General features: G+C 43.5%; 1 protein-coding gene across 1 annotated transcript in view; it reads left to right on the forward strand.

Annotated features, from left to right (window-relative positions):
* LOC124996430 (astrotactin-2-like) overlaps positions 1–24,650 on the forward strand; it is a 259,132-nt gene that overhangs the window by 208,323 nt on the left and 26,159 nt on the right. The window contains exons 17-19 of the mRNA XM_047569442.1: positions 2,675–2,997; positions 11,153–11,286; positions 12,974–13,122. Coding sequence (XP_047425398.1) covers positions 2,675–2,997; positions 11,153–11,286; positions 12,974–13,122 — 606 coding nt within the window. The remainder of the gene's footprint in view (positions 1–2,674; positions 2,998–11,152; positions 11,287–12,973; positions 13,123–24,650) is intronic.

Raw genomic sequence — 24,650 nt, forward strand, 5'->3', positions numbered from 1 at the left:
GCTGCTGCGCTGACCCGGTACATCGAGCCACGCCCCCTCCATTCTCCAGGCGGTAAACATAGACTGGTGATAAAAACCGGAGCAATTAAGTTCAGTTCGCGCAGTGTGAGCCTGATCGCAGCCGTGCGTGAGCCGATTACATCAACATCAAATTATTTTACAGCGTTTCATTCCCTTGTTTCAATTGTTCCCTTCTGTTTTTATTGCCAAGGCATGATTTTGCATGCGCAGTGCAAGCGTTAAAAATCCCTCGTTAATAAAGCATTTTTTATTATTAAATATAAAATAGCGTCTCTTGGAGCACTACTTATCATATATATCTTGCAAATAATACAAGACTGATCAACTTTTTTTTTGAGGAAAGACAGTAATTATAGAAAATAACCACTAGATGTCAGTATAACTCTGTATAAATCCAAGAGAGGCCATGCAGCATCCCTACTCTCATGAGTGACTGTGGGCATAAGGTTCATTTAGAAACTGAAAAGACCTTTGATAAATGTAACTGTGTTTTAGTATGATATTAACAAAGCAACGTAGAGGGAGGAAAATGATTCTGTACAAAATGAAAGGATAGATGGGATGATTACAACAAGGTCCCGTTAAAATTAGATGTGTGACTCGTGCATCCAGAGGGAATAACAGCTTTACTAAATTGCTACAGAAGACACCTGACACTTCAGCCGTAACCCTGGCCAAAAGGGACATGTCCCTGTTGAATAATTACCCCGCAACCCCTCTCCAAAGACGTTTGAATTAGCGAAGGCAGCACAAAACTGGTGGCCGGTTAGTTCACTCCATTTATCATCCTGCTTTGTTTGATGAAGAGTTGCATACTGTAAGCATCACATTCAGACCACTCAGCAAAGAGATGTCACGGCTTATTAAGAGGTGAAGCGATGATCTCTGTTAATGTCTGTAAATCGTGTCGCCATTTATCACACTTGAAGAAAAAAACACGCTGTTAACACTTAAAACTTAGTTGCAAGATTTTAAATTGCCTTGTTTTACTTGCAAATATATAAAGATTTTCATAAAAATGCAACTGATATGCGGTGGAAGGAGGCAAGAGTGAAGCAGACTGACTTTTCCCCGCCATCCTGCCTGAAATGTATCGTGAGAGCTGGATGATAACGGCTCTTCTCCGCGTCTGTGTTCCCTCAAGAAGTGAATGTAAATGGGCTCTTGGGCCACCCCTTGAGCCTGTTTACATAACTGTTGCACATTAAGTTACCACCCACCCTTTCAGCTGGAAGTTACAAAGATGTACATAAATAGACTTGGATCACTTTTACACTTAAAGTCTCATTACTGAGTTTACTCAACTTCACTATCACATTTCTAAATGTAAAGTATATACTGTGTAATCACATGGTTTCTAGTTGTAGGCTACTTTTAGAATCATCTACCATAAATAACTAAAATACAATGTTATGTTGTTGAGGTGAGAATAAAATGACTGGAAGTGTACTCCACATTTATATCCCCGGTTAGCTTGTCTTACTGCGTTGGAAATGTTGAAATTGCACCTGTAGACGCATCCTGAGTTGTTTCTTTCCATCTTAAGCATAAACACATAAAATATGCAGTTTTCCCTGACTTTGAGAATAGTTTGTAATAATTACATTAAATTTCTCTGTGAAAGTTATTAAAAACCGCCAGCAGGCGATAATTGTTATTTAGAGTTATTTAGTTATTGAAAATATCAGTTTTCATTTTCCTGCATTCGTGATTGTAAGTTTGCTCGTTCATGCGTTTTGGGCTGATGAAGATTTTGTCTAAATGAGATTCATTATCAGCTTAGGGTGTAGGTTATTCAGTTCTTGAAACAAGCCTTCATTACAGTAAGGTATGTATTTAGCGTTTTAAATCAAGTGGCTGATTTCTCAAGCATTGTGGTTTTGCGTCTTTCGTAGCACAGCCTGATGATGCGTCACAGCTCATAATCCAAACATTAATGCAGCTTTTTTGCGACCAGAAGTACACTTTGGCATCCATTTGGGAAACGTTTCTAAGCGGACGCGCACGTGCATGCGCGCGCCACATCAGCGCAGATGGTAGATCTACTCGGCAGTAACGCGTGGCCTGATGTGGCCCCCAATTCAGACGCTCAACACCCAAGTAGCAATCTCTCGTGCGTCTCCTCCTCTCCTGCTTCTGCCGCTGCCTCCTCTCTCCGCATGGTGTGTTATTTTCTCGCTTAAAGAGGAAATGATGAAAAAGAATCCCCACCAAGTCCATTGAGAACATCAAACAGCAGTAATTGACACTGAGGAGAAGAAGCCCGGTCGCACCCCCATCCCTCCCCCTCCCTCTACTCCCCCTACCATTCTTCCTTTGTCCATTAAAGCTGATGGCAGTAAGAGATTAGTTGTTATTTTTATTCTTTTTCTTGTTTTCTGTTTAGCAAGTGAATACAAATGCTGATGCTCTGTGCATCTGGGGGACTTTTCTTCATCATATTCTTTTAGTAAAAGTTAGTAAGGAAATGGGGTTGTTTTAATAATTTAGAGACTTATACATAAAAATGAAAAAGTCTCATCTGCCCACCAATCACCCTACCTCTTCTGAAACAAATGGGAATCGTTAGTGTTGTTAACTGTTTATCTTAATGTCTACCACCTCCTACCCATACCCACATAACATCCCTTCCTCTCCTGCCTACCCCCTCCAGAGGCAACGGACCAGGGAGTCGGCGGAGGCGGGCGGCGCGAACTCAAGTCGGTCCCCTTCATCAGCTACCTCTCGGCGCTGCAGAAGAGCCAGCTGTTGTCCGACGACATGGTGAACGGCGTGGAGATCCGCTGCGAGGAGAAGGGCAGCTGTCCAGCTGGCTGCCACCTGTGCCATCACCAGGCCGTGATGGGGGGAGTGTCAGGGAGAGGCCGCAGTGGTAACAGCAGGGGTGGAGAGCAGCCTTCCCCCATCCCCGTCCTGCTGGAAGTCAGCCGCGTGGTGCCCCTTTACAGCCTGGTCCAAGACAACGTCACCAAAGAGGTGAGAAAGCAGCAGTAGGGAGCTGTGTGTGCGTGTGTGTGTGTGTGCACATGCGTGTGGATGTCTGTATAAAGAGAGAGGCTGGGAAAGTGACCATAGAAGGGACAGAAAAGGAAAGCCGTTGTGTACAAGAGAAATAATATAAGGCGATTTAGGTTGTTTAATAAAAGAAGAAGGTATAGACCTGTTCTATAGGAATTATCTAGTGTAATCAGGCGCCATGTGAAAATTGAATAAAATAAACTTGACCTTCAAGGGGGTTAGGGCCTGAGATGTGTGGGGTGCCCCAGTAATATAATGGTAGCAGAAAAACTGTATTTTTGTTGCATTAAATCACATTTTATATCAAATGAATCAACTTTTTATCATTTTTCTTTTGCATTCAAGTTGTGAAATAGTGTTACACAGCAAATTTCGGTGTCATGCAATGTCTCCCGCAGTCTATTCCACCAATATACAATCTCGTGCCGTGTGATGGTGGTGTAATCCTTCCAGACTGCACAAATCCCTCGTCCCGTGAAGCCGCCAACCGGTGCAGTTGTAGCAATCCGCCTCCAGGTGGCATTAGTTGGTTAACTTTGACCACTGGAAGTGAGCACTGTAACACAGAGGGCATAAAAAAGATGACATCATGGTTTTCTCTTGCGGGGTAGTCGGCGTGCATATGTGCGAGGTGTATACGTGTGTCTGTGTCTAAACAAGCATGCACAGCTGAATGTAATATCAGCTTAATGACCACATGCTGTGTTCATGATTCATCCTGGATGAGAAGTCTTTGGGTCTCTTTGCAGTGAAAGTTAATCATATCCGATTCCTCTTCCGTAAGCTAATTTAGGACGGGGCTCTGGCTTCACTTGACATTTACTTGACCACATTTTGCGCCGTTTGGGCTTCGTCTTGACATTGTCTTGCTGCCTAACGTCTGGTGCAAACGCAGAGGTGTTTTGCAGGTGACTCACACCCAGCGCGCACACACGCGCGTCATAGGGGAGCGGGCTGGTCCACGCTCCCCCCTAATCAAGCATCTAATTACCTTACCTTCTGAAATTACATGCATATTTCGGCGCTCGTGATCACGCACACAATATAGCATCCTATACGTGCCTCCCATAACAAGCGCCGCAGCCCCAAAGAAAAGAAGGCACAATCAATAGCAGACGGCCCCTTGTGGGCCTCATCAATACCTAAACGTGAGGAAGAGCAAATCCATCCCTCTCTCTCTCCCTCGACCCACCCGTGGTCTTCTGGGGATGTGGAGAGTGAGATGTATGAGGAGAAGGAAAAGGGGTAGACTGCAGTGGATCGCTCTGGCAAGCCCTTCTGAGGTAGCTTGAGGCAGGATTATTAGCTTCTTATTGATGTCATCGACCTCTTGGGAGGGAGGGGAGTCCATCACTCTGCTCCTCTTTTCCTCGCTTTCTCTTCTTCTCTTGGCCTCAGCTGCTGCTAGTCAGAATGGCACATACGTATATTGCATTAGAGAAGAGCGACAACCTGCCCCCTCTTCCTCCCCCCTCCTCCTCCCCCCTCTGTCTTTATGTGCGTGTCTGTCTCACACACACAATTTTGCTTGAGACTGTCTTTCTACTTGGCTGGGTCTATCAGGAACGACAGCTGCCATGTTGCAAAAGCTTTCTCGGAGATGAGGTCCTTTTTCTTTTACCTTAAACCCGTGGAGGCAATCAAAAATTGAGGCTTAGTTGTCCAGTTTATGATTGGGTTGACTGACATCATATCTATATGCTGGGCGGACGTGTCTCTGCATTGCCACCACCAGACTTCCACAGAGCTGCCACTCTTCCCTTTCTTCGGCTCCTTTCCTCCTTCCTCCCTCGGCTACCTGCATCGTTCAGTGACTTCCTCCCGTCCCTTTAACATTTATCTCAGGCTAAGCAGGAAGGAAGCCTGCACACCGTGTGAAATTAGCCTTTCTTTGCATACCAAACCTTAAAAGAAACGCGATGAGTAGGAATATTTGACTTAGCATACTTGCTTTCTTCTTAGCTGTGTCTGTGTGGTTTTCAAAGAGGAGAATTGACTGACACTAGTTATGGATTTTGGGGAATATAATAGCTGAACTAATGATCATATCTGTCAATACTGGATAATTATCTGAGTAACACCTAAAACATGCTGTTTCAGTACACCCAAATAAAGAAAAAATACATATTCTCTGACTTATCTTGATGGCTAACGGCTACATTTAATTTAAACTGTCCATTTTGAAATATCGCATTTTATTGCTCCCTTGAAGGTGCTGCACTCAAACGCATCCAATAGTAACTTTTAAAAACGTCGTAGTAAGTAAGTAAAATTCCATTCACTTCTATTACATAATTGCGTACTGTATGTTTATCCCAAAAATAAAACCAGGAGGCTGGCATTGTGGCGTGAGTTTTTTAACTGACTCCTTCAAATGTTTTAAATGCACCACCGCTACTTGTTGTGCTGCATTATCGGCCCAGCTTCACAAATTGAATCTCGCACATAGACGTTTGTGCAGACAACATTATAAATCCCTCATTGTTTTCCCCGTCCGCAAGAAATGTAATGATTATGTTTTTCATTTTGGAAGGAAAGGCTCGCTTCCTATTTGTCTTGGTAGTAAATACTTCTCAAGTTTCCCTGTTCTCTGGCTTGGCTTGATTTAAACATAGGCTTGACTTGAATTCGACTGGAACCAGTCTTGGAATTGGATTGGAGCTGACTTGCTTAGGGGCCTGACGTACGCAAACACACACACACACATTCACACACAAACTCCTACAGACTGTTTCAGTGCCAGAGAAAAATACCTCAGTGAATAAGCAAATAAGCTTGCGTCTGTGTTGCTTGCCAGTAGACCTGTGTCACTGTGACTGAATTATGGCAAACCTTTTGAACAAATTGGTTGTGAGTCTAATGGGTCAGAATGCTCTATATCTTGTACAGGGCCGCTGTCATGCTCTCACCATAACCCAATACTGCAGCTCCTCACTGGGGCGTGTCTCCGGCGTTTTCAGTGGTGCAGATGGGAGGTGGTGGGTTCTGAGTACGAGAGGTGGAAGCACTAAGAGGTTTGTTTGGGGAGCGAGATGCATATAGTTCAAACAGTCCGTGCCGCAGATGAGGCCATTTTAACTCTTCAGCCCAAACTTAAATCTTACAAAAGTAATTGAACAGAATCAAATCAAGTCAGACAAAAACGTCATATAAAACATTTTATGAGGTCTTCATAAAAAAAATTCTTCTTCTTCCTGGTCTAGGACCAGCCCATAAGGTCAACATGTTGCCATGACATTGGATGCATTAAAGGATTATTTTATGTTAAAGGATTATCTCGTGTCATATTTTTCTCTAACTGATATTTGGATAAAGCTATCCTGTGTCATCATTCTGTAGAACATCCAAAACTCTAATGGTTTCCTCTTTACTAGCTGCAACCCGCCTGTTTTCTTAACTCTTACCCCGAATCCTTTGGGTTCTTAAATCCTCTCTTGATTGTTTACAAGGGCGCATGTACGCCTACTTCCCGGAGAGCATTCTTGCCTTGTTGTGTAAAGCAAACATTTTTTTTTGTTTACTCCATATGCCACAAAACCTTTGCAGACCTTTATCTATCTGACAAATGTGTGGCATTGAAACCTTTCGTGTTTAAGACTCGTACAGGCAGTAGGTTATTAGACAAGCAGCTTTGGGGACCGGAGGTTTGCTCCCCTGGCTCACTTCACAAGTGATAGCCCACCGTTCTGAGTGCACCATAGGTGGGTCAAATGCAGAGAAAGGAATTTTACCACGTGGGATCCATACAGTATTATTAATTTCTATTTTTGCATATTCTCCCCTTTACTATGTCTCAATGCCAAACGCTCACTCCAATTACTTTTAAACCCTTGCCATTTGGGCAGTATGTGTTAAACGTTCTCTCAAACACAGTTATTTTAACACCGTCTAAATATACAAACAGTATGAACAAGGAAAAAGCTGAATGCTGCTATTAGCTTTCTGTAATTATCTGCCACACAGCTCATTCCTGACTTTCCAGTTAGGATTCCTGGAACATCATTTCAGTACCAAGGAGAGAGCACGTTCCCATACCGTAGATCATTAAATGGATTAATAAAAGCTTTGTGTGGCCAGTATGTTCTTGTCAACACCCATCCTGTACCGCTACATCCTTTATCGTATACCAACACCATTTACCAATTGCACTGACCACACTGTTCTTTCCAATTACAAATAAAGATGCAACAAAGCCCCGGGTACTTTAGTGCTCATAGCCGAGGTGCGCTGTCTATCATTTCATTTAAAGGATGTGTTTGCAGTTTTTCAGATCAGTAGTTAAATGCCCATGTGAACATTCTAAAAGTTTTTTGCTTGTTGTGATCATCCATTAAGAGAGGCCCTCCTAATGTACTTCCTTTGTAAGTGGAGTGGGATGATATTACCGGAGATTTTATACCAAAATCCATTTGCCTAGCCCAGTACTTAGCTTCCAATAAGCTTCAGAATGTATTTCTGCACAGAAGGACTGTAAATTGTGTCAGAATATTTGCCTAAATTATTACTGACAAGATTTATATTCATTTTATCTCTTCTCTGTTGGTTTTTTAACTGCTCGGCTACCAATAAGTTGACCGATCATCCCTTTGCCTCGCCGGAAAAGTTTGATCACCTTAGAACATCCTCTGACAGAGTTGGCTAAAACCCGGCTAAAACCCGACCCTACGTGGTGTTGGAGGTTTTCTTATGTGACACAGCAGTCCCCCATCAACCTCTGGGTGAACCAACCCTTGAGCTGCCCCTAGTGTCCCATTTCCAGGAAGTACTACTTCTGATAAGGTTCCTTGAAGCAGCCCATTGGTTCCTTTGTTAACACCATTAGCCTTGAATGATTGGAAAGGCCATATAAATGCGTCGATGTGCAAGCGCACACACACACACACACACACACACACATATACACACTCTTAGGACACCATGATGGTGTGCTGTGTGTGCTGACTTAGACTCTTTACCACCACTGGTGATTATCTTATAAATCAATACTGTGGGCCAGCTGGCCAGTGTTTTTGTGTATTAGCCTCTGAATACGGACAGTAATATGGTCAGCAAAGACTAGACAAACAGATTAATACATTAAAGAGGTCACAATGGCCTCCCTTGGCTTCTTGTAAGTCACGACAGGCATCTACAAAAGTGAAAGGTCCAAATTGTGTTTTGGTGCCAGCGAGTCTGCAGTGTCCAAATGACGTCAAGGCTTGGAATTTGTGGCTGGAGTTGTTGCTGATGCTTGGTGGCCTTGCTGTCCAAGACATCGGTCTTGTCTTCTCTTCTCTTCACAGCGGGTGGGGGGGGGGTTGGTGATTACGTTTCAGCTCAATTCGTTCAGTATCGATAAGGTCAGTGGAGATGAATTGTGGCATATTTGTGAAACGGTAGACCCATGTGTTATTGTAACAGTAGGGGTATCACCAGTTCCTGAAAGCAAATATGTCATGACTGCACAGAAAACAGTCGTCCACTGTTACAGTCAGTGCCCATGTCGTACCTCCTTTGTCAAAACACTTGCTTTTCTAGTATGAAGCATAATGGATAGGAGTTTTTTTTCTAACCCCTGTGTGGTCAACACAGAATGTGTATGGATCTGTAGTGTTCTGGGAAATGCATGATCTGTGGTTAATCAATAAAGTATAGAGTAGCCTCCTCTTGTAGATTGTGACTTATCTTGTAACTGCACCGAGCCTGGAAGTACAGCAACCTAGGACTTTCAGTGTGTTTGTGTGTGTGTGTGTCCGTCTCCCTGAAAGATTTTCCCGACCGACCCACGCGACGTCTTTCCCATGTACCACATGCTGCTCTCTTCACCAACACACACTTGACATACTATCACTTTACATATTAGGTAACTATCACTTTCTCTTTCTTTTCAGTAATTCCTCCTCTCTGTTTTACCTCCTGTGCCCCCCCACACACACAACTCCCCACCTCATTCCCTAAACCACAATTAGATTCCCTGTTTACCCAGTGGAGACTGGCTTGCATTACTCTTCAAACATAAACACGGTGGTAATCGCTTTGTCTGTTTTTCACATGTGCAGCCGTGCAATCAAGCACACAGACCCATATGGGGTTTTTGTAGGAATCTGGTGGTGGTAAACGCATGGCGGTCCTGTGGTCTTTCTCCCTTTTGCGCCTAGTATCGGAGGTCATTTCTCATATTTGTCTAGTCTGTGTGCGTGCACAGACCTTGAGTCCAGGTTTTTCATGTTGCCTTTGTCTGTAGCCTGCTTCCCATTGACATGAGGTGGCAAGACTCCTGCTGCTGTTGTTTTCTGGCAGCAGTTATCCACATGGGTTCGGGAAAAGGGGGGGGGGGGGGGGGGGTGATATGTAATAACCTTTTTGGTTTTCCAGGGGGTTATTATATTGCCATGGATTACAGCGCTTCCTACCCCCTATAATAACTGCTCATTCAGCAGGCTCATTTAGAGGGCCTTGTATCGGAGGGTACATAATGAGAAAGCCCCGACTGCCGAAGGATCCATTCGCCAGTAAAGTGGGGAAATGCTTTGAGAGTTGGAAGTCTCCCTTTTCACACCTTTGTTTCCTTGTTCATCTTGTTGATTTTTTACTGTCCTATTTTCTCCGGTCTCTCAAGCCTCACCCTCTTTTTTTTCCCCCTCGCTCTTTCCTCTGCTGCTCATTTAGGTCACTTGCACTCTCAAGGTACTTTTCCCTGAGTGAACGCTAGTGGTATTGGAAGAAGTCAGTTCCCATAAAAGTCTGATGAGCCTCCTTAACAGCTAACAATGCAGTGTTGTGGAAATGCTAACATCAGCTTTGGAGTGCACACCCTGACTCTTTTTTTTTTCTTTTTTCTTTTTTTTTGAGAAAGCTGTCTGCCTTTCTGGTCAGGGCTACGACCAAAGTAATCTCAAGTGTCACTTCCACTAATCAACACGCTGCAGAAATCTTCTTTGGCGTTTCTCCAGTGAAATGAAAGAGCCGACGGTGGAAATCAATTATAATATTGGGAGTTTGCATTTGCATTAACCCATGTGCACATGACGCATGTGCGCAGCTTTCTTTTAGGCGGTCTCATCAGCCGCTTCGCTTTCAGATGAGTGAACGTCACGGTGCGTTGGAACAAAGGAGTGGCTCCTCTGCCTTTTCTCGCACGCCTGGTATTCAATGATAATGTTTTTCTGCGCGCTTCCAGTGTCCTATTTTTGTGACCATGATCAAGCACATCTCCAAAGAAGCCTGCATGAGGCAGCACTGCCAACCAGTTAGAGCACATAAATAACTGAGTGCTCCATTGATCTGTAGTGCGACAGGGGGAGCCAGAGTGTGAGCGAACTCCCTTGAACTCGCTCTCTATCATGCCTGTGGCTTTAGGGAAAGCCCTGACATTATACTTTATTGCTTTGACGGTTATATTGGCATTTTGCTGCCTTTTAGAGGATGACTGAGCTTCTGCCTTTGATTTTTTTTTTTTTCTTTCACCCGTTAATGAAGTAGCACACGGAGATGTTAGGAGATGATGTCACCTCTTAATATCTCACTACCCGCCCCCTCCATCCCCTTCACAGTCAGACCGACAGCGACACCGACAGATCTCACACACAAACATGCGCATAGAATGAGGGAGCTGGGGAGTGTCACAGCTTTCACATCTCCATCATAAAAGTCACAGTGTGTCTACGATATCACAGTGTAAGCTTGTCGATGTTAGCGAGATGTTCCTGCCTTCCGGTAATTGGGAACGGTGGGTATGAAAAGGTCACTGCGTGTGTGTGTGTGTAGGTGTGTGAGGTGGGGGGGGAGTGGTACATCTCTATTTCTATTGTCGTGCGACTTTGAGGTCTGGGCATTTTGCAAAGCTTCCAGTCCTCACTTCTTCTCTAGAAAGGTAAGGCGGTGGTTTAATATGTTAGCGGCCATGGATAATTTTAGGGGATAGTCAAATGGAAATGAACATAGTCAGTGGAAAGTCATCACTTGGACATAAGTAGGACGTGCGCCTGTGTGTGTGTGTGTGCAAGGATATGGAGGGCACTGGTGGAGAAGGTGGAAGAAGGGGGCGGGGGATGGGGGTGGGGTAAGCGTAGATGGACAGGGAGCGCATGTTCCAAGAGATAATTGCATTTCTCTCACCTGTTACCCTTTGCAGGCCTTCAAGAGCGCCACAATGAGCTCATACTGGTGTGCTGGAAAGGGCGATGTCATTGATAACTGGTGTCGCTGTGACCTGAGTGCCTTCAGCAAAGATGGCCTGCCTAACTGCAGTCCCCTCAGGCAGCCAATGTAAGTGTGAGGTGACACCATGACACCTAGGAATTCATGCACAAGAGGGTTTTTATGGATGCATGCACTGATGCACTGCGGGGACACGCACATATGCACATGGATATGCACACACAGACACACGCTCCTGCCTCCACTGACTCCCGGGGCACTTGAAAAAGTTGTAGACACAAGCACAGTCCCTGAAGTTCTAATAACTGTCAGTCGGCCCTTACACTCCTCTGAAAAGAACATGCTCTCATTCAAGGTGTCCTAATAATACTCTTGGGGCTTTTGTGAGTCATCCACTCCAGCCATTGTTGCCTTGAGAACTTTTAAAAAGAAACAAGAAGTTGAAAGGGCATTGGAGGACAAGCCTACAATGAAAATGTTTGTTTTGAGAATAAAAATAGCATTTTGTCTTAGGTATCTTAGAAAACAAATGACGTCGCATGTAGCTTGCGCACTGTACTAACTATAATTGAGCTTAACTGGACTGGCTTCCGACCAAATTGAGAGATTTTGCCCGCTCTCGTGTCCCAAATTTCGCAGCGGCCACATGGTTGTAATTTCGAGCAGCAAATTTGATTGCAAAAATGCAACAAATTGGAAATACGATAAGCCATTTTCCCCAAATTCACACGCTCATGCAATTAAATCTGCGAGGACAAAATCTGAACCTTCGTGCACATTCCAACAAGGCCGTAAATGATGCTTGAAGTGACACGCGATTTTAAAAAGGTGAAAGAATCACCGCATTGGCAGGTGTGACCCTGCAAACCGACAGGCTCCACCTGACAAATGAATGTAATGCATGTGTACTGTTTAATACCACAGTGCATTTATCTAGATGTCTATTTAGACTGGATGTTTTTGGGACAAATAGTCAAATCTGTTCCTCATTTCGTTTGTGCGGAGAAAAAGTCTTTGTGCGCGTCATTTGATCTTGCAATTGAACACTGTTCCCGTAAGCCTGAATATACAGTGTTACAGTACATGCTGTTTCCAATGTCAAGAATAAACATTAAACCTCAGTTTTTAAGCCACCAGAGAGAAGCATTTAAAGCTCTCAGAAAATAAAAAAAAAAATATGGAAATCTACAGTCGCACGAAAACAGGGTGAACTCCATCTGCCGATAAAGATTATGTAATATGATCAAAACCTCCAAAACAGCCAGTAAAGAGTCACTGTAGCCAGAGCCAAATCTCCAACTCTGGCCTCGCACATTTAAATCTGCGGTACTTATGACTGTTGTGAAACTGAGTGGCACATTTTAGTTTTATGAAAGAGGGATAACCTACCTCTCTGATGCCACTGTCACAGACACAGCTGGAGGACAGGCGAAATGGAAATGTTATTCTTTTATCTCTTTTGAGGGATTAGAGAGGGAAAACTGCACAGGGAACACTGCTGGAGAACATGTGGCATTGGAATGCTTTTTTGTCCGAAGTCCCTGTTCGCCATCCTGTTGTCCAGTCAGATGCAGGCAGAGGTTTGGCGGTTTCTACTTCTACGACAAAATAATGACCCCACGGGATTTCTGCTTATTCATCCTTAGATTCTTGTCATCCACTACCCTACGCTCAGAGCATATGTACACTCTTTTTGTTTGAAATCCCAGTAGCAGAGGCCCTTTTTATCTCATTGTTTGTATTCACCTCATTCCTGTATCTTAAGCTTAACGTCTTCTCTGTGCCGCACCATTAGTTTGCGCCTAGCTCCCTACCTGGAGCCGTCAAGCACGATGGTGGCCCTGGAGTGGATGGATGTGGAGCCTCTGATTGGCTGCAAAGTGTCCGACTACGTCATCCAGCACAAACGAGTGGAGGATCCATCAGAGGCGGAGGTCTACACAGGTAGAGAAGCTTTAATTCCAAGCCTCAGTTGATTTCTATAAAACCCATGTTTTTTTAAAGGGATTGTCCATTAACAGTACCTGTCACTGAGGCGGGCCACTGTTTGTCCCTGTCTTCCTCGGCATATTGTATCTATGTCCTTTATTAAGAGAAAGGTTTTCGAATTCAACAAAGATGGCTTCAAACCATCTGTCTTCTCTGGTTAAGATTTGGACCTATTGCCCTTAAGGAGTAGTGGACCGCTGACTCGTATTCTGATGAGCTGGCTCTCCTGTGTTGTGACATGCGTTTGTGTTTCCAACACAGGAGAGCCAGCTCATGGCTAAAAACCTTCACTGACAACTTCATTGCAGAGCAATAGTTATTGTGTGTGTGCACATCCAAATAGTTGCATGCATGACAACAAGAACTGAAAAGAAGAATGTGGGTTCTCTCAGCCTAGCTCAGTATCACTGGCGTATTCTTGAAATGGTTACGAAATTTCATGAAACTGATTTATGTCTTTGGACACAAAAGAATGAAAAAAAAATAGAAAATGTGACTTTGAATTTAATGAATTCCAACTGGCATTTTTTTCCCTTAAACTAGTAGTGTTTTTAGTTGCCTAAACCTAACTAAGTAGCGACTACAGAAGAAGAAAACAATGAATGAGAACAAAACTGAAGAACATAACAAGAATGTAATAATAGTTCCACAGTGGGATCAAACCACAGTCTCCTTGGTGTGGAGCTCCATGGCCGTGAAACAATTGAGTTATTGTTTTGGCAGTTTTACAGGCTGCTGTGAAACTGTGTTGCTCAGCCACAGACGTACAAATCACGTTGTTGACTGCGCTCACATGGATAAATGATCTCCAATGCATGAAGTTACAGGTCTTAACTTTATATAGTGGAACACTTGAGATCCGATTATGGTTTCAGGAAAAGCAATTGCATGGCCTAAGGTTATGTATTGTCGGAAATCAATAATGAGCATGTTCTGCATCAAGATGGAGTCAGAGATTTGTCTTTTAAAGCAGTGATGAAGAGTGGAAATAATAATGAGAGTTGAGAGGAAAGTTAAATGCCATTGATAGATAAACGAATAAAGATGTTTAATGAATTAATTAGAAGACTCACAACAAGGAGAGTTATATTGAGTAGCTTTGGTTTGGATGCGGAACAAAAGTAGGGGGTTAGACTGAGGCTAGGGGAAGATGACGTAGGGCAATTTATCAGGCTCCATAAATGGTGCTGACCATTGTGCTGTAGGGGCTAGGGAAATGGTCATGGTTGTGACAAGAGGCTGGAGTGACTCAGAGGAAAAGGGCAAGATTTAATAATATTGGAGAAATGAGGTGGTCTGGAAGGAGCTGGCTTTAGACGTTGGGAAGTATGGACAGGCCATCCATCACCCCTGGGAGGAGTGCTGATGAAGCGTGGGCACCAGTGAGCAAAGAGACAGCTAGACGCAGGCATGCTGGCAGAGGTGAGGTAGGAAGGGGCAGATGGTGTGGGTGACTCACTTTGCTATGTGCCAGTCACCACTATAAATCATGTTGTAACAGAGAGCATTATACACATTAAAAGTCATTGTCTTCATCTTGAGTCTGCCACTCTTATTGTCTGTTACCTGTTTTTCGTCTCTCCCCGAAAGTCCGAACTGGAACTTTGGTGTGAGAAAGGACCATCTTAGTCGAGTGCCTTGATAGGGGTATGCACATGTGTGAGGATTTAAGCTATTATTGGCAGGCTACCGGCCCTCAATCAGTGAAATTGAGTATAGGTTTGCATGTGGATCCCATTTTAACTACAACTACTTGGAACTGTAGCTTCTCAAAACCGTCATCTGCAAAAGGAGGGCTCGGAATGGATTTCAGAGGTAGATTTATGAAATAGTAGCCGCCTCTTAAAACGAGGAGCTCTTGTTCTCTAAACTCAGCAAAAAAAAGGGCTTCATTTTCTCCCACCTACTCTGCCTTATTCTGAAATTATTGGATTTGTACTCCCTGTCCAAATAAACTGCTGACGTCTTATTTGATGACCACCTCGGATGGACTTTCTAGGAAAAAAGGGTTAGTGTTAGTTGCATGTATTGAAAGCTGAGATTTCCATCCAGTTTAGCTTTCCATCAGATTGTTTATACAAAGTAACAAACAGAGAATTCTTTTTTAAATTTTTCTTTATACATATCCAATCCGCTACGGGAATCCCCAAGTGAAACCAGTTCTCCATGCAGAAGCACTCACGGAGCAGTTTGAGGATAAACACTTTGCTCGAGGGCATGTTGGCGGTTTTACTGTAAAGCAAGTGATTCTACTTCATTTTCTCTGTTCATATTTTCCAAGACTGCGTGATGACTCGAGCCAGCGAGCTTGTAGTAGAGCCTCCAACATCTAAGGGCGGGTACGCACTAAAGGATTATTCGTCTGAATAACAGTTAAGCCATATTTGTCAATCGTAGGGAAAACTCTTGAGCCGTAGCTTAAGTCAGGGGTGATAGTTGGCAGCGCGGGACGGAGTGAGGTGATATTCAGATTTAGGGAGGGAATATTATTGCAGACTTGTGTCAAATAAGGGATCGAGCAGTGTCAGCATTCCCGACAGTTGGTCACAGTGGTACTTTTTAAATAAAAGCATGGAAAAACGTCTCTCGGATCTGGCTGTGAAACATTTGACAAAACCGGTGATAAGTCACAGGCGTAGGTATATTAATAGGTATGAATAAATAAATAAAACAGTAGCAAAAAAAAAATGTGTTATTGGACAGTAGCACTGAAAACAGAAGGTAGATGAAACGCATATTGTTGTGCCATGGTACAGAGATGGGACATTAACCATCATCAGCAGTAAGAACAGCATCAAGGAGACGGGATTCAGCCGGCGCCGGCATCCGCGGAAGCCGAGGCTGCATCCATTGAAAGTTGAAACACTGCCTCAGGCTGGCGTCTGCGAGAGAAGAAAGACGGAAAGCCACACACAGACACTCGGCCATGCTGGGTATGAGTCACACACCCAGAGCACACACATTCAGCCATGTGCACACTCATACAGATGGCAGACAGAGAGCGGGCGTGGAGATGCACACACTTGGATGCAGCTCGCACCTAAAGTCGCGTTTCTGTTTCGGCGCTGTCTGCTCTCAGACGGGAGACCGCGTCCCTCCATTGTGTCAGAAACGGACACTGAGCTGACGTGGTTTCTCCTCACATGACCCTCGCACTCCCAACTTTCGCATGACATTTCTGCCAAAGCTCAGATCCCCTCCTGCACACGGGGGAGCAGCATTTATGGATGCTAGCGTCGGAGGAGATAGCGTTGACTGTAAAGGTTTTCAAGGACCCCGTGATTGCATCTATTCATGCAGGAAGTTGTTGCAAATGAAAAAAAAAAACCTGAGCCAAAAAAGGGTGGCACATTACGTCATCCGAATCAGCTTAGCAAATGTCACCCAGCCCGTGGAAAAAAAAAACTGCATTTCAAAAACAGAGACAACTCTTCGTATTGAGTGATAAATGGAGTGATGACATGAGTTAAAAAAAAGAGTTATCCCCACATATTCCAACTGAGGTGATGAAATTTCTGAATGAGTGATGTTGCTATGGGGATTTCAGTGTGTATGTCAACTGAATAAGGAAGAATACATTCATACGTAAGAACTTGGATGTCACTTATTTCTATATTTTAATGTTTTACATATACACCGATGACCACCTGCCTAATATTGTGAAGGTCTCCTTTGTGCCTTTAAAATAGTTCAGACTCATCAGAGAATGGACTTGGGCCTTCTGAGGATGATGTCCTGTGGCGTTTGGCAACAGAATGTTGTTAGTGGGGGGTCTTCGGGTCCTCGGGTTTGAGGGGATGGACCTCCGTGGATCAGGCTTGTTCCAGTCCATCCCACAGATACTTGATCAGTTTGGGATCTAGGGAGTTTGGAGGTCAGGTCAACCTTGTTCGTGTTTTTTTTTTTTTTTTTTTTGAGTTCGTAAACCATTTTTGTGTGTCTGTGTCAGGCTGGATCCTGCGGGGGATGACTGCTGCCATCAAGGAGTGTCATTACTATGAGGTGGGGGCGCCTGGTCTGGTCTGAGTGATGTATGTGCGTTGACACGTTGATAGTGGAAAAATAGGCGAATCCATTAAAAAAAAAAATAAAGGAATAGTTGTAGCAAAGAGACAAGTATTTTCCCGATGAGATAATAAGACACAAATCCCAAATCTGTTTGTCTTATGCGCAACAATACTGTGTAAACCTCGCCTTTTTCATCAACTCCGGTTTCATGCGGATTCATCTTTTCTCATTCCATCCGAATCTTATTTAGGTTATGTATTTTGCTTTAAACACAGAAAGGAACAACGTTATGCCAATGTGTGACAGGAGTTTTTCCTCCAAATGTCCTAAAAGTAAAAGCAGGTAAGAAGATAAAAGGAGGTTGTAGTATGTGTTTGCCTCCACTAGCTTGTCTTCCTGCAAAGTCCCATTTTTTAGCCAGCAAAGCCCCGGCACCACTCGAATACATTTTTCACTTGTTATACCCTTTGTTGACATTTCTCACTGTTTCCTCTACCTTACCTTGTCTTTAACTCTATTCCATTGTATATGAGGTGCCTTTAGAGGGATCAGGTTATTTTGTAGCATTACCCATTCCACTCACATCTGTACAAACCATCAGCCCTAAGACCCCCATCTCCAATCCCCCTAGCTCACCCTACTTATCAGCGCCGTTTGAAAAAAAAGTCATCTCGTCTTTGAAGGCTTCTCCCTGGTCACTCACAAATCTTCCCTCTGAGGTCAGCAGTAACTGGGAGATATAGCTGGTTCTTTGATGTGCAAGGAGAGCAGCTGAGCCTTTAGTTCATATATCTTGTTGTTTATATGGACATGATGCTCTACTAGCAGCCCTCGATGCCCCCACCACCACCACCACCACCACGCCAAGCCTGGATCCATGTATGTATGGTTGCAAAGCACGGTAAATTCAGGGCTTCCTCTTCCAGAAATGTTAAAAGGTTCCTGGTGTACCTCCTGATAATAACGGGAAATTTACTATTGCTGGGACCTCTGGGTCATCATAAAAAAGTCTTGCTGTTCAAGCCATGTGAAATGTATAGGTTTCTCAAATATAGATAGATGTTATGGCTTGAGGTACAAACAACCTCCTCAATCTTTCCGTGGAGCAGGACAGAGATGGCAGCCTGTCACTGAATGAGATTCGCTGCCTGACTGTGGTGTCGTGTAGAGGGTGGTGGACATTGTTCATGATGATCCGGAATTTGCTAAGGGCGTAGCGTAGAAGAGGGCACTGACCTTTGACTTGATATGAGAAAGATATTTTGCTTTTTTACGTAGGCATCCCTAGGCCCGGAATCATGTAGGCCAAGATCCGAAATGACCTTTAAAAGGATCCACTGAAGCTTTGTGTGCAGCACAGTGCAGCATCTCAACCTGCACACAGGTAGCGCGTGAGTCACACTTGCCTGCTTCCGAGTCAAGTGAAGCAGGGAGTTCGACAGCCACATCAGCGGAGGCAGTCTAAAGGCCGAGATCTGTGACGTTGACTCATTCTGCTTGAGTTTGGACCAAAATGTTGCACTTGATGACCAGTGTTGACCAGTAACCACAGTTACCTTTAAAAAGATTAGTCCTTTAAAAAGTGCCTTAGTTATTTTACTAATTATTTGATTTTAAAAGTAAGATAAAAGTTACTCTATTAGTTACATTCAGCAGCTGCCGCCTCAACATAAAAATGAGAACCAGTTTTGCCAATACTCACTTTATTGGAAGTGCATTTTAACAGCTTTAACTTAAAAAACATGTTATTATATTTTTTTAAAAAAAGGCAGCATTTTCTCTACAACATACTCCCCGACCATCTTCTTCAGTTCTCCCCCACTTACGGGTTTTGCACCAACGTCCAGCTTTTGTTGTTTGGGTTGTGGTGGGGGACCTCCCGCATTAGGTGCAGCTCTTTCTTTTTATTTGATGTTGTGTCTTTGAAGCTAGATGGGACTTTGTCGCCAGTCACCAGAGTGTACACAATGTAGTTAATGTAGTTTTAGTCTCTGGCTGACACAAACTCAAAACAGTGGCGGTATTTCCAGCTCGAAAACATGCCTCTCCCCCCTCCCTTCGTGGTTGTTTGTGGCTGTGTCGCTGCGTGGTATTACACGTGAGTTGTCCTCATGCTGAAAACGTGACTGGCCGCGTACGTGACTTGTCACTCCCCAAGACACGAGAAGAAATCAAAAGTATAGCTTTTTACTCAGGAAAATGGGTAAAATAGTAACGCACAGTGACTTGGATAAGTAACTTTAATCTGATCACTGGTTTAGAAATAGAAACTGGAAAAAAAGTGGTCAGATTAGAGTAATTACCGCATTACCAGCATCATTGTTTATGACACTGCAAGGACGTCAATGGCCAGCTTGAACATACCAGCTGGTGGCGGTAGTCTGTATTGGTCATTCAAATGGGATAAACAGGAATAGCTCCCGTTGCAGAATCGGCTGAAAAAAGTCCCTGTCAGGTGTCCAACTAGTGACTTTCTGGGGTCACCTCCAAAACTAGTCACCCTTTTTTTTGTGTGTGTGGTGTCTGACACCTGCAAACAGTCAACCACCAGCTAGTTGGGTGGTTTGCCAGGTTTACCACAGCGCTAACTCACAACACGGATTGCAGCTACATCATAACATCATAACTGATCCTGATTGGAAGTCAAATTCAAATGTATATTTTGTGTCTTCTGAGGACCACAGAGGACAATCATTAAGCACAACTATAATTACAAGAGCCCCCGAACATCTAACACTGTTTGGGAAAACTTTTACCCCAGTTTTCCACTCTCCGCCTGCTTGTGACTCCTGAACATGGAGCAAAACCAACCAAAACCATGCTAGTGGTACGCCAGCCTTTCAGTATTATTCAACCAAGGGATGCTGAAAGGAGAAGCGTCATATTCTAGAGTCCTCTTTTGCAAGCAAGTTTTTAACTAAACTGTATATTTATATTCATGTCAACTTGTATGTTATAAATGTTTAGATCGTGACAGTTCATTAATAATGGTGGCAGAGGTCTCTTTGCCAGTTAGTGCGCTGTGCACAACTCTTATATTTCAGGCTGCTTGTAAATACTATAAGAGCCTTGCATGGTTTATTTTAAAAGTCTCTTCTAGTTTCTCTGAAATTCAGTCACAACAGTGATGGATGTGCTCGAATGACTGGCTTCACTGGGCCTCACACAGGCCTCTAGATGGCACACCAAGGCAGAGGCAGCCTTCACAGAGACGCCAGTTGGACAGACAGCGCTGATGTATTGTTGTGAGGCTCAGCATTCCTCTACAGCAATAGGTCAAACCAGATGTGAAATGTAAGGAGGCATCGTAGATGATATAGAGGGAAATTGACTAAAGCATCAAGCATCTAGAAAATTTCTGGAGGTGGCTTTAATTTCAGCCGAAGCTCAGAACAAACGATGGAGCAGCTGCGAGTCTGCAAAGGCAAAGTTGTGTCAAAGGACAAAGAAGTCGTTTTAACTTGCGACGGCTGCAAAGCAAAAAAACCTGCCTAATATTATTTTGATTTAGTATCTATTAGTAGGGAATAGCTTAGTCATTTAAAGTGCCATTGTTCTGCCTTGCAATATAACACTGTGCGGCTTACCTATAATCTCATTTATGTCATTATTCTGCTCTGTTTCCTGTATATCTTGCTGGGAGTTCCCAGAAAAAAAAAAAGGAAGGCGCCAAAAAGTTGCCTAATGAAAGGGCTTATCTAACCAGTCCTCCCTATTGGTCAAATTAACTTATTGACTTCTGGTTCTCATCAGTCCCCCTGTTGTCTCATCAGCTTGTCCTTAGATCGCAGTTATGCTGAGGTGACACTTTTTTTCTTCTTTCTTGTTTTTTTATTTTTTGCAAATTGCGTTCATCAGCGTAGCACCGTGCTTCCCACAACTCTCAGGCGAATGCACACGCCTGGCGCTAATTAAAAAACCTGTGAGTCTCCGCGTTGCGTCACCGCTGTATGACACCTGATTTTGTGGCATAAAGAACGGCACGGGAAGGAGGGGGAGGAGGGGGTTACATCGACCGGCAGGAACGGGAAAGTGCGAGAGAGATTGTATGAAAATGTGGAAAGGCACCGCGAGGTGAGAAGAGCGGAGACGAAGGGGCAGAGGAGATAAGACAAAGAGGGAAAGGGGAGCGAGAGCACAGGGTGGAGGAGAGGAAGAAGGGAACCAGACAGCAGCAGCAGCAGCAGCAGCAGCACCGAGGGTTACACAGCAATGATGTCACCTCATGCTGGCACTGTTGGACTGAGAAACAGATTAGCCATTTGATCTTTGCCCTTATTATAGTTCCAATTTCCTTGTTCCAACTCACGCAGCCAGCTTATTGAGATACATGCCATGTGGATCTTCCTCTGCTTTACACACATCTTCTGTTACATACGTCTCCCCTTTCCCTATATGTCCCCCTTTCGATCAGAGCCAGTGGTATCCCCCTCCCCTGTTTATGTAACATCTCCATCATTGGTTGAGACTATGAATGCACCCCAATGCGTCGATAAGCCTTCATTCAAAGAGATTGAATTATATGGAGATAAACGGTGTCCTTGAGCATGGGTGCAGATAACAGATTGAAGTGACACAGCTGACTCTCTTTGTTTTGTTAATTAAAGATGACCTCATCGCTAAAAATGGACGCTGTGCACCTCCTCGTCACGAGCTTCGCCATCAGCAGATTGCAGATTGCAGGCAGGGGGCCAAGGGCTTTCTGCAGTCCCTTTCCCTTTTTTGCTTCCTTTCCTATTCTGCCTTTTCACACACACATCGTTAGTCTCTCTGTCTTCGCCGCGCGTCTAGACTTTCCTGATATCTTTTTTCGTCTCTCCATCTCTCAATAATTATGACAATCCCTCAGTGTCCCCGTACTCTCGCTAATGAATGTGTGCTGGAATTATGGAAATATTACTCAGACAAGATAAGGATGCTGCATCTCTGTGCGTCAATTTTTATCCATCATTGTCTGTTGAGGGGCATTTTGTTTCCAATCACTTATAATGAGATCTATGCGTGTTTGACACAACTTGTGGTGATCTGGACTTGTGTTGAATTTGGTGGTGGGTAAAAATCTATTCAAAATGCATTTAAGCATAAAATTGGGATTGATTTGTCTCATTCTGCAATTTGGGGCATTGCACACACTTAAAGCGGGGGGAATAAATATTAACACACAGTACAACTGCTTGCAATAATATAAAGGAAAGGATTTATTGTAATTACTGACTTGGCACATTGTACTGTTGAGTATCTATATCCTCAGCGGCTACATTATTCACAAAAACACAGAACCTGAATCAAGGCTGGCACGATTATTTTTAATGTAAAATATCATATATTTGTGATATAATATTGTCGGCAAAGCTTCTTCATCATCCTGGCCATGGCATATCCAGAACGGTTAAAGAAAGGCAACTGGATTTGTAGAGTTTCTCGAAGACGTTTTGCTGCTCATCCAAGTAGCTTCTTCAGTTCCTAAGGAGTGGTGGGGAGTCTGGTTTTAAATAGGAACATCTGTGGGTGTTAGCCATGAGGAATTCACTTGACCAGTGTCTGTTAACGACCAGATACTTACATGACTAGGGTCTGTTAACGGCTGGATGCGGCTAGAATGAGGACAGGGCCAAACAGTCTCCCCCAACAACAGTTAAGTATCTGGTCGTTAACAGACGCTAGTCAAGCGAAGTCTACAAAGTCCAGTTGCCGTTCTTGAACATTATTGGATGTGTCATATAATATTATTCCAACCTGTATTTTGTCATTATTATTGTGGCACCCCTTAAGTCAATGTTTCCGTACAATATGTGACAAATTGTCCTTAAATACTAATGTGACAGATGTATAAACAAAGAGTATACTGCTTAACAATTACATATGACCAATTATCACTAAAGGATTTAAATGACTCACTTTCCTGTGCCAGAAGAACATGCTAAAACTATTCAGGGAGCTCAATTTGCTGCTATGGAACTGGTATCAATAGGCATAAGGTTTGCCACTTTACGAAAGAGGCAAATGCCATTTACAAGCCTCACTGAGGTGGTCACCATACAGCTCCTGCACTAGGCGGGGTTCTGGGAAAGTTAGTTGGCACAAGTGGCCCCAGCGTAAGAACATGTTCCACTCTTTTAGCAGTTGAAGTCCCTCGGATTGCACCAGACCTCTTGTTCAGCAGGTGAAGAATGGCGCCGTACGTCAACACACGGTGTTGCAGCCAGTCAACACTCACAGCTCTATTCTTGAAGCTACACCCAGAGCAAGACCAAGCCACAGTAAAAGGTGCAAGGGGCAGTAAAAACAGACCACACACGGGTCACATCAAAATGGCAGACATGGACCCAGGGGGCCATTAGTCCGTGACAAAGCACCACACCTGACCTTATTTCTTGCTGTGCAGAAAGTACATGGAAGCCCACTGCCAAACACAATGTAACTCCCAAATTGTAAGAGCCAGCGTGCCACACAGATGTGGAGAGGAACCGAATGTCCAAGTAAAAGAATTTCACAAATGCGCAGAGCACCTGCCGTGTTGCCAACTCGTCACAGAAATAAAATGTGGCAGCTGAATGTGAGGAATTGTTCCTTACTTTTACATTACATGACTAAAAATGAGTTGTTTGGATGCCAGTTGTGGGCAATGATGTTGAGCTTTACCCCGATTTGACCCTCTCCCTGTAGTATGTGCCAGTAATAGAACTGCAGAAATATGGCTTGCAGGATGACATTGAAATTAAACTCTAAATTCATCCTAAGGGATGATTAAATAATTAATTAATCAGTTTTTGCCATTACATCTACTTAACCTGTTTTACAGAGTTTTCCTTAATTTTCATATGTTACTTTAGTTTCAAATATCCCATCTTTGATTATAGCATGGCCTGGGTGAAAACTCAATTATTATTAGCCTCGAGGAAGTTGATTAATTTCAGATAATTGGAAGGCCCTCACAAAATTATCTTTTTACTCTTTCAAATTAACGCGATATCAAGATGTAAAAATTCCTCTGAGATGTCCGTTGGTTTACTTTCTGCTCGGCAACAACATGCAATCAGAAAATACAGATTCAGAGTATGATTTAATACAGCTAACAGATTAGAAAGATGTTAGTGGAAGCTTTTATTCAAAATGTTGCTCAGTTAACTATTTAGTATTATTATTAATCCTCATTGTCTGATTCATTTGAATTAAGTGAAGTCAACTGGATTGAGTATCCAGAGTTGTATCTCATACTCTCAAGCAAAGTCCAAGTCCGTATTTCCATTTACACATTCAGGGATTGCAAATTTGCTTTTGCCATTTGACAATAAATTGTGTGGGGCACAGTTCACCTCCAACTTGAGATTAGTTAAACTTTGCGTCTGCCCAAATTGTTTGCTTGTCTTTACTTATCAAGACAAATAGTACAAAGATTCCCATAAACTCTACTGGAGTCTATAAGGCCCCCATTAGATGAAAGTTACTGGCAGTTATTTGTACGAGGAGGCTGA

The sequence above is a fragment of the Mugil cephalus genome, chromosome 19, assembly GCF_022458985.1.
Source record: "Mugil cephalus isolate CIBA_MC_2020 chromosome 19, CIBA_Mcephalus_1.1, whole genome shotgun sequence".
Classification (NCBI taxonomy): Eukaryota; Metazoa; Chordata; class Actinopteri; order Mugiliformes; family Mugilidae; genus Mugil; species Mugil cephalus.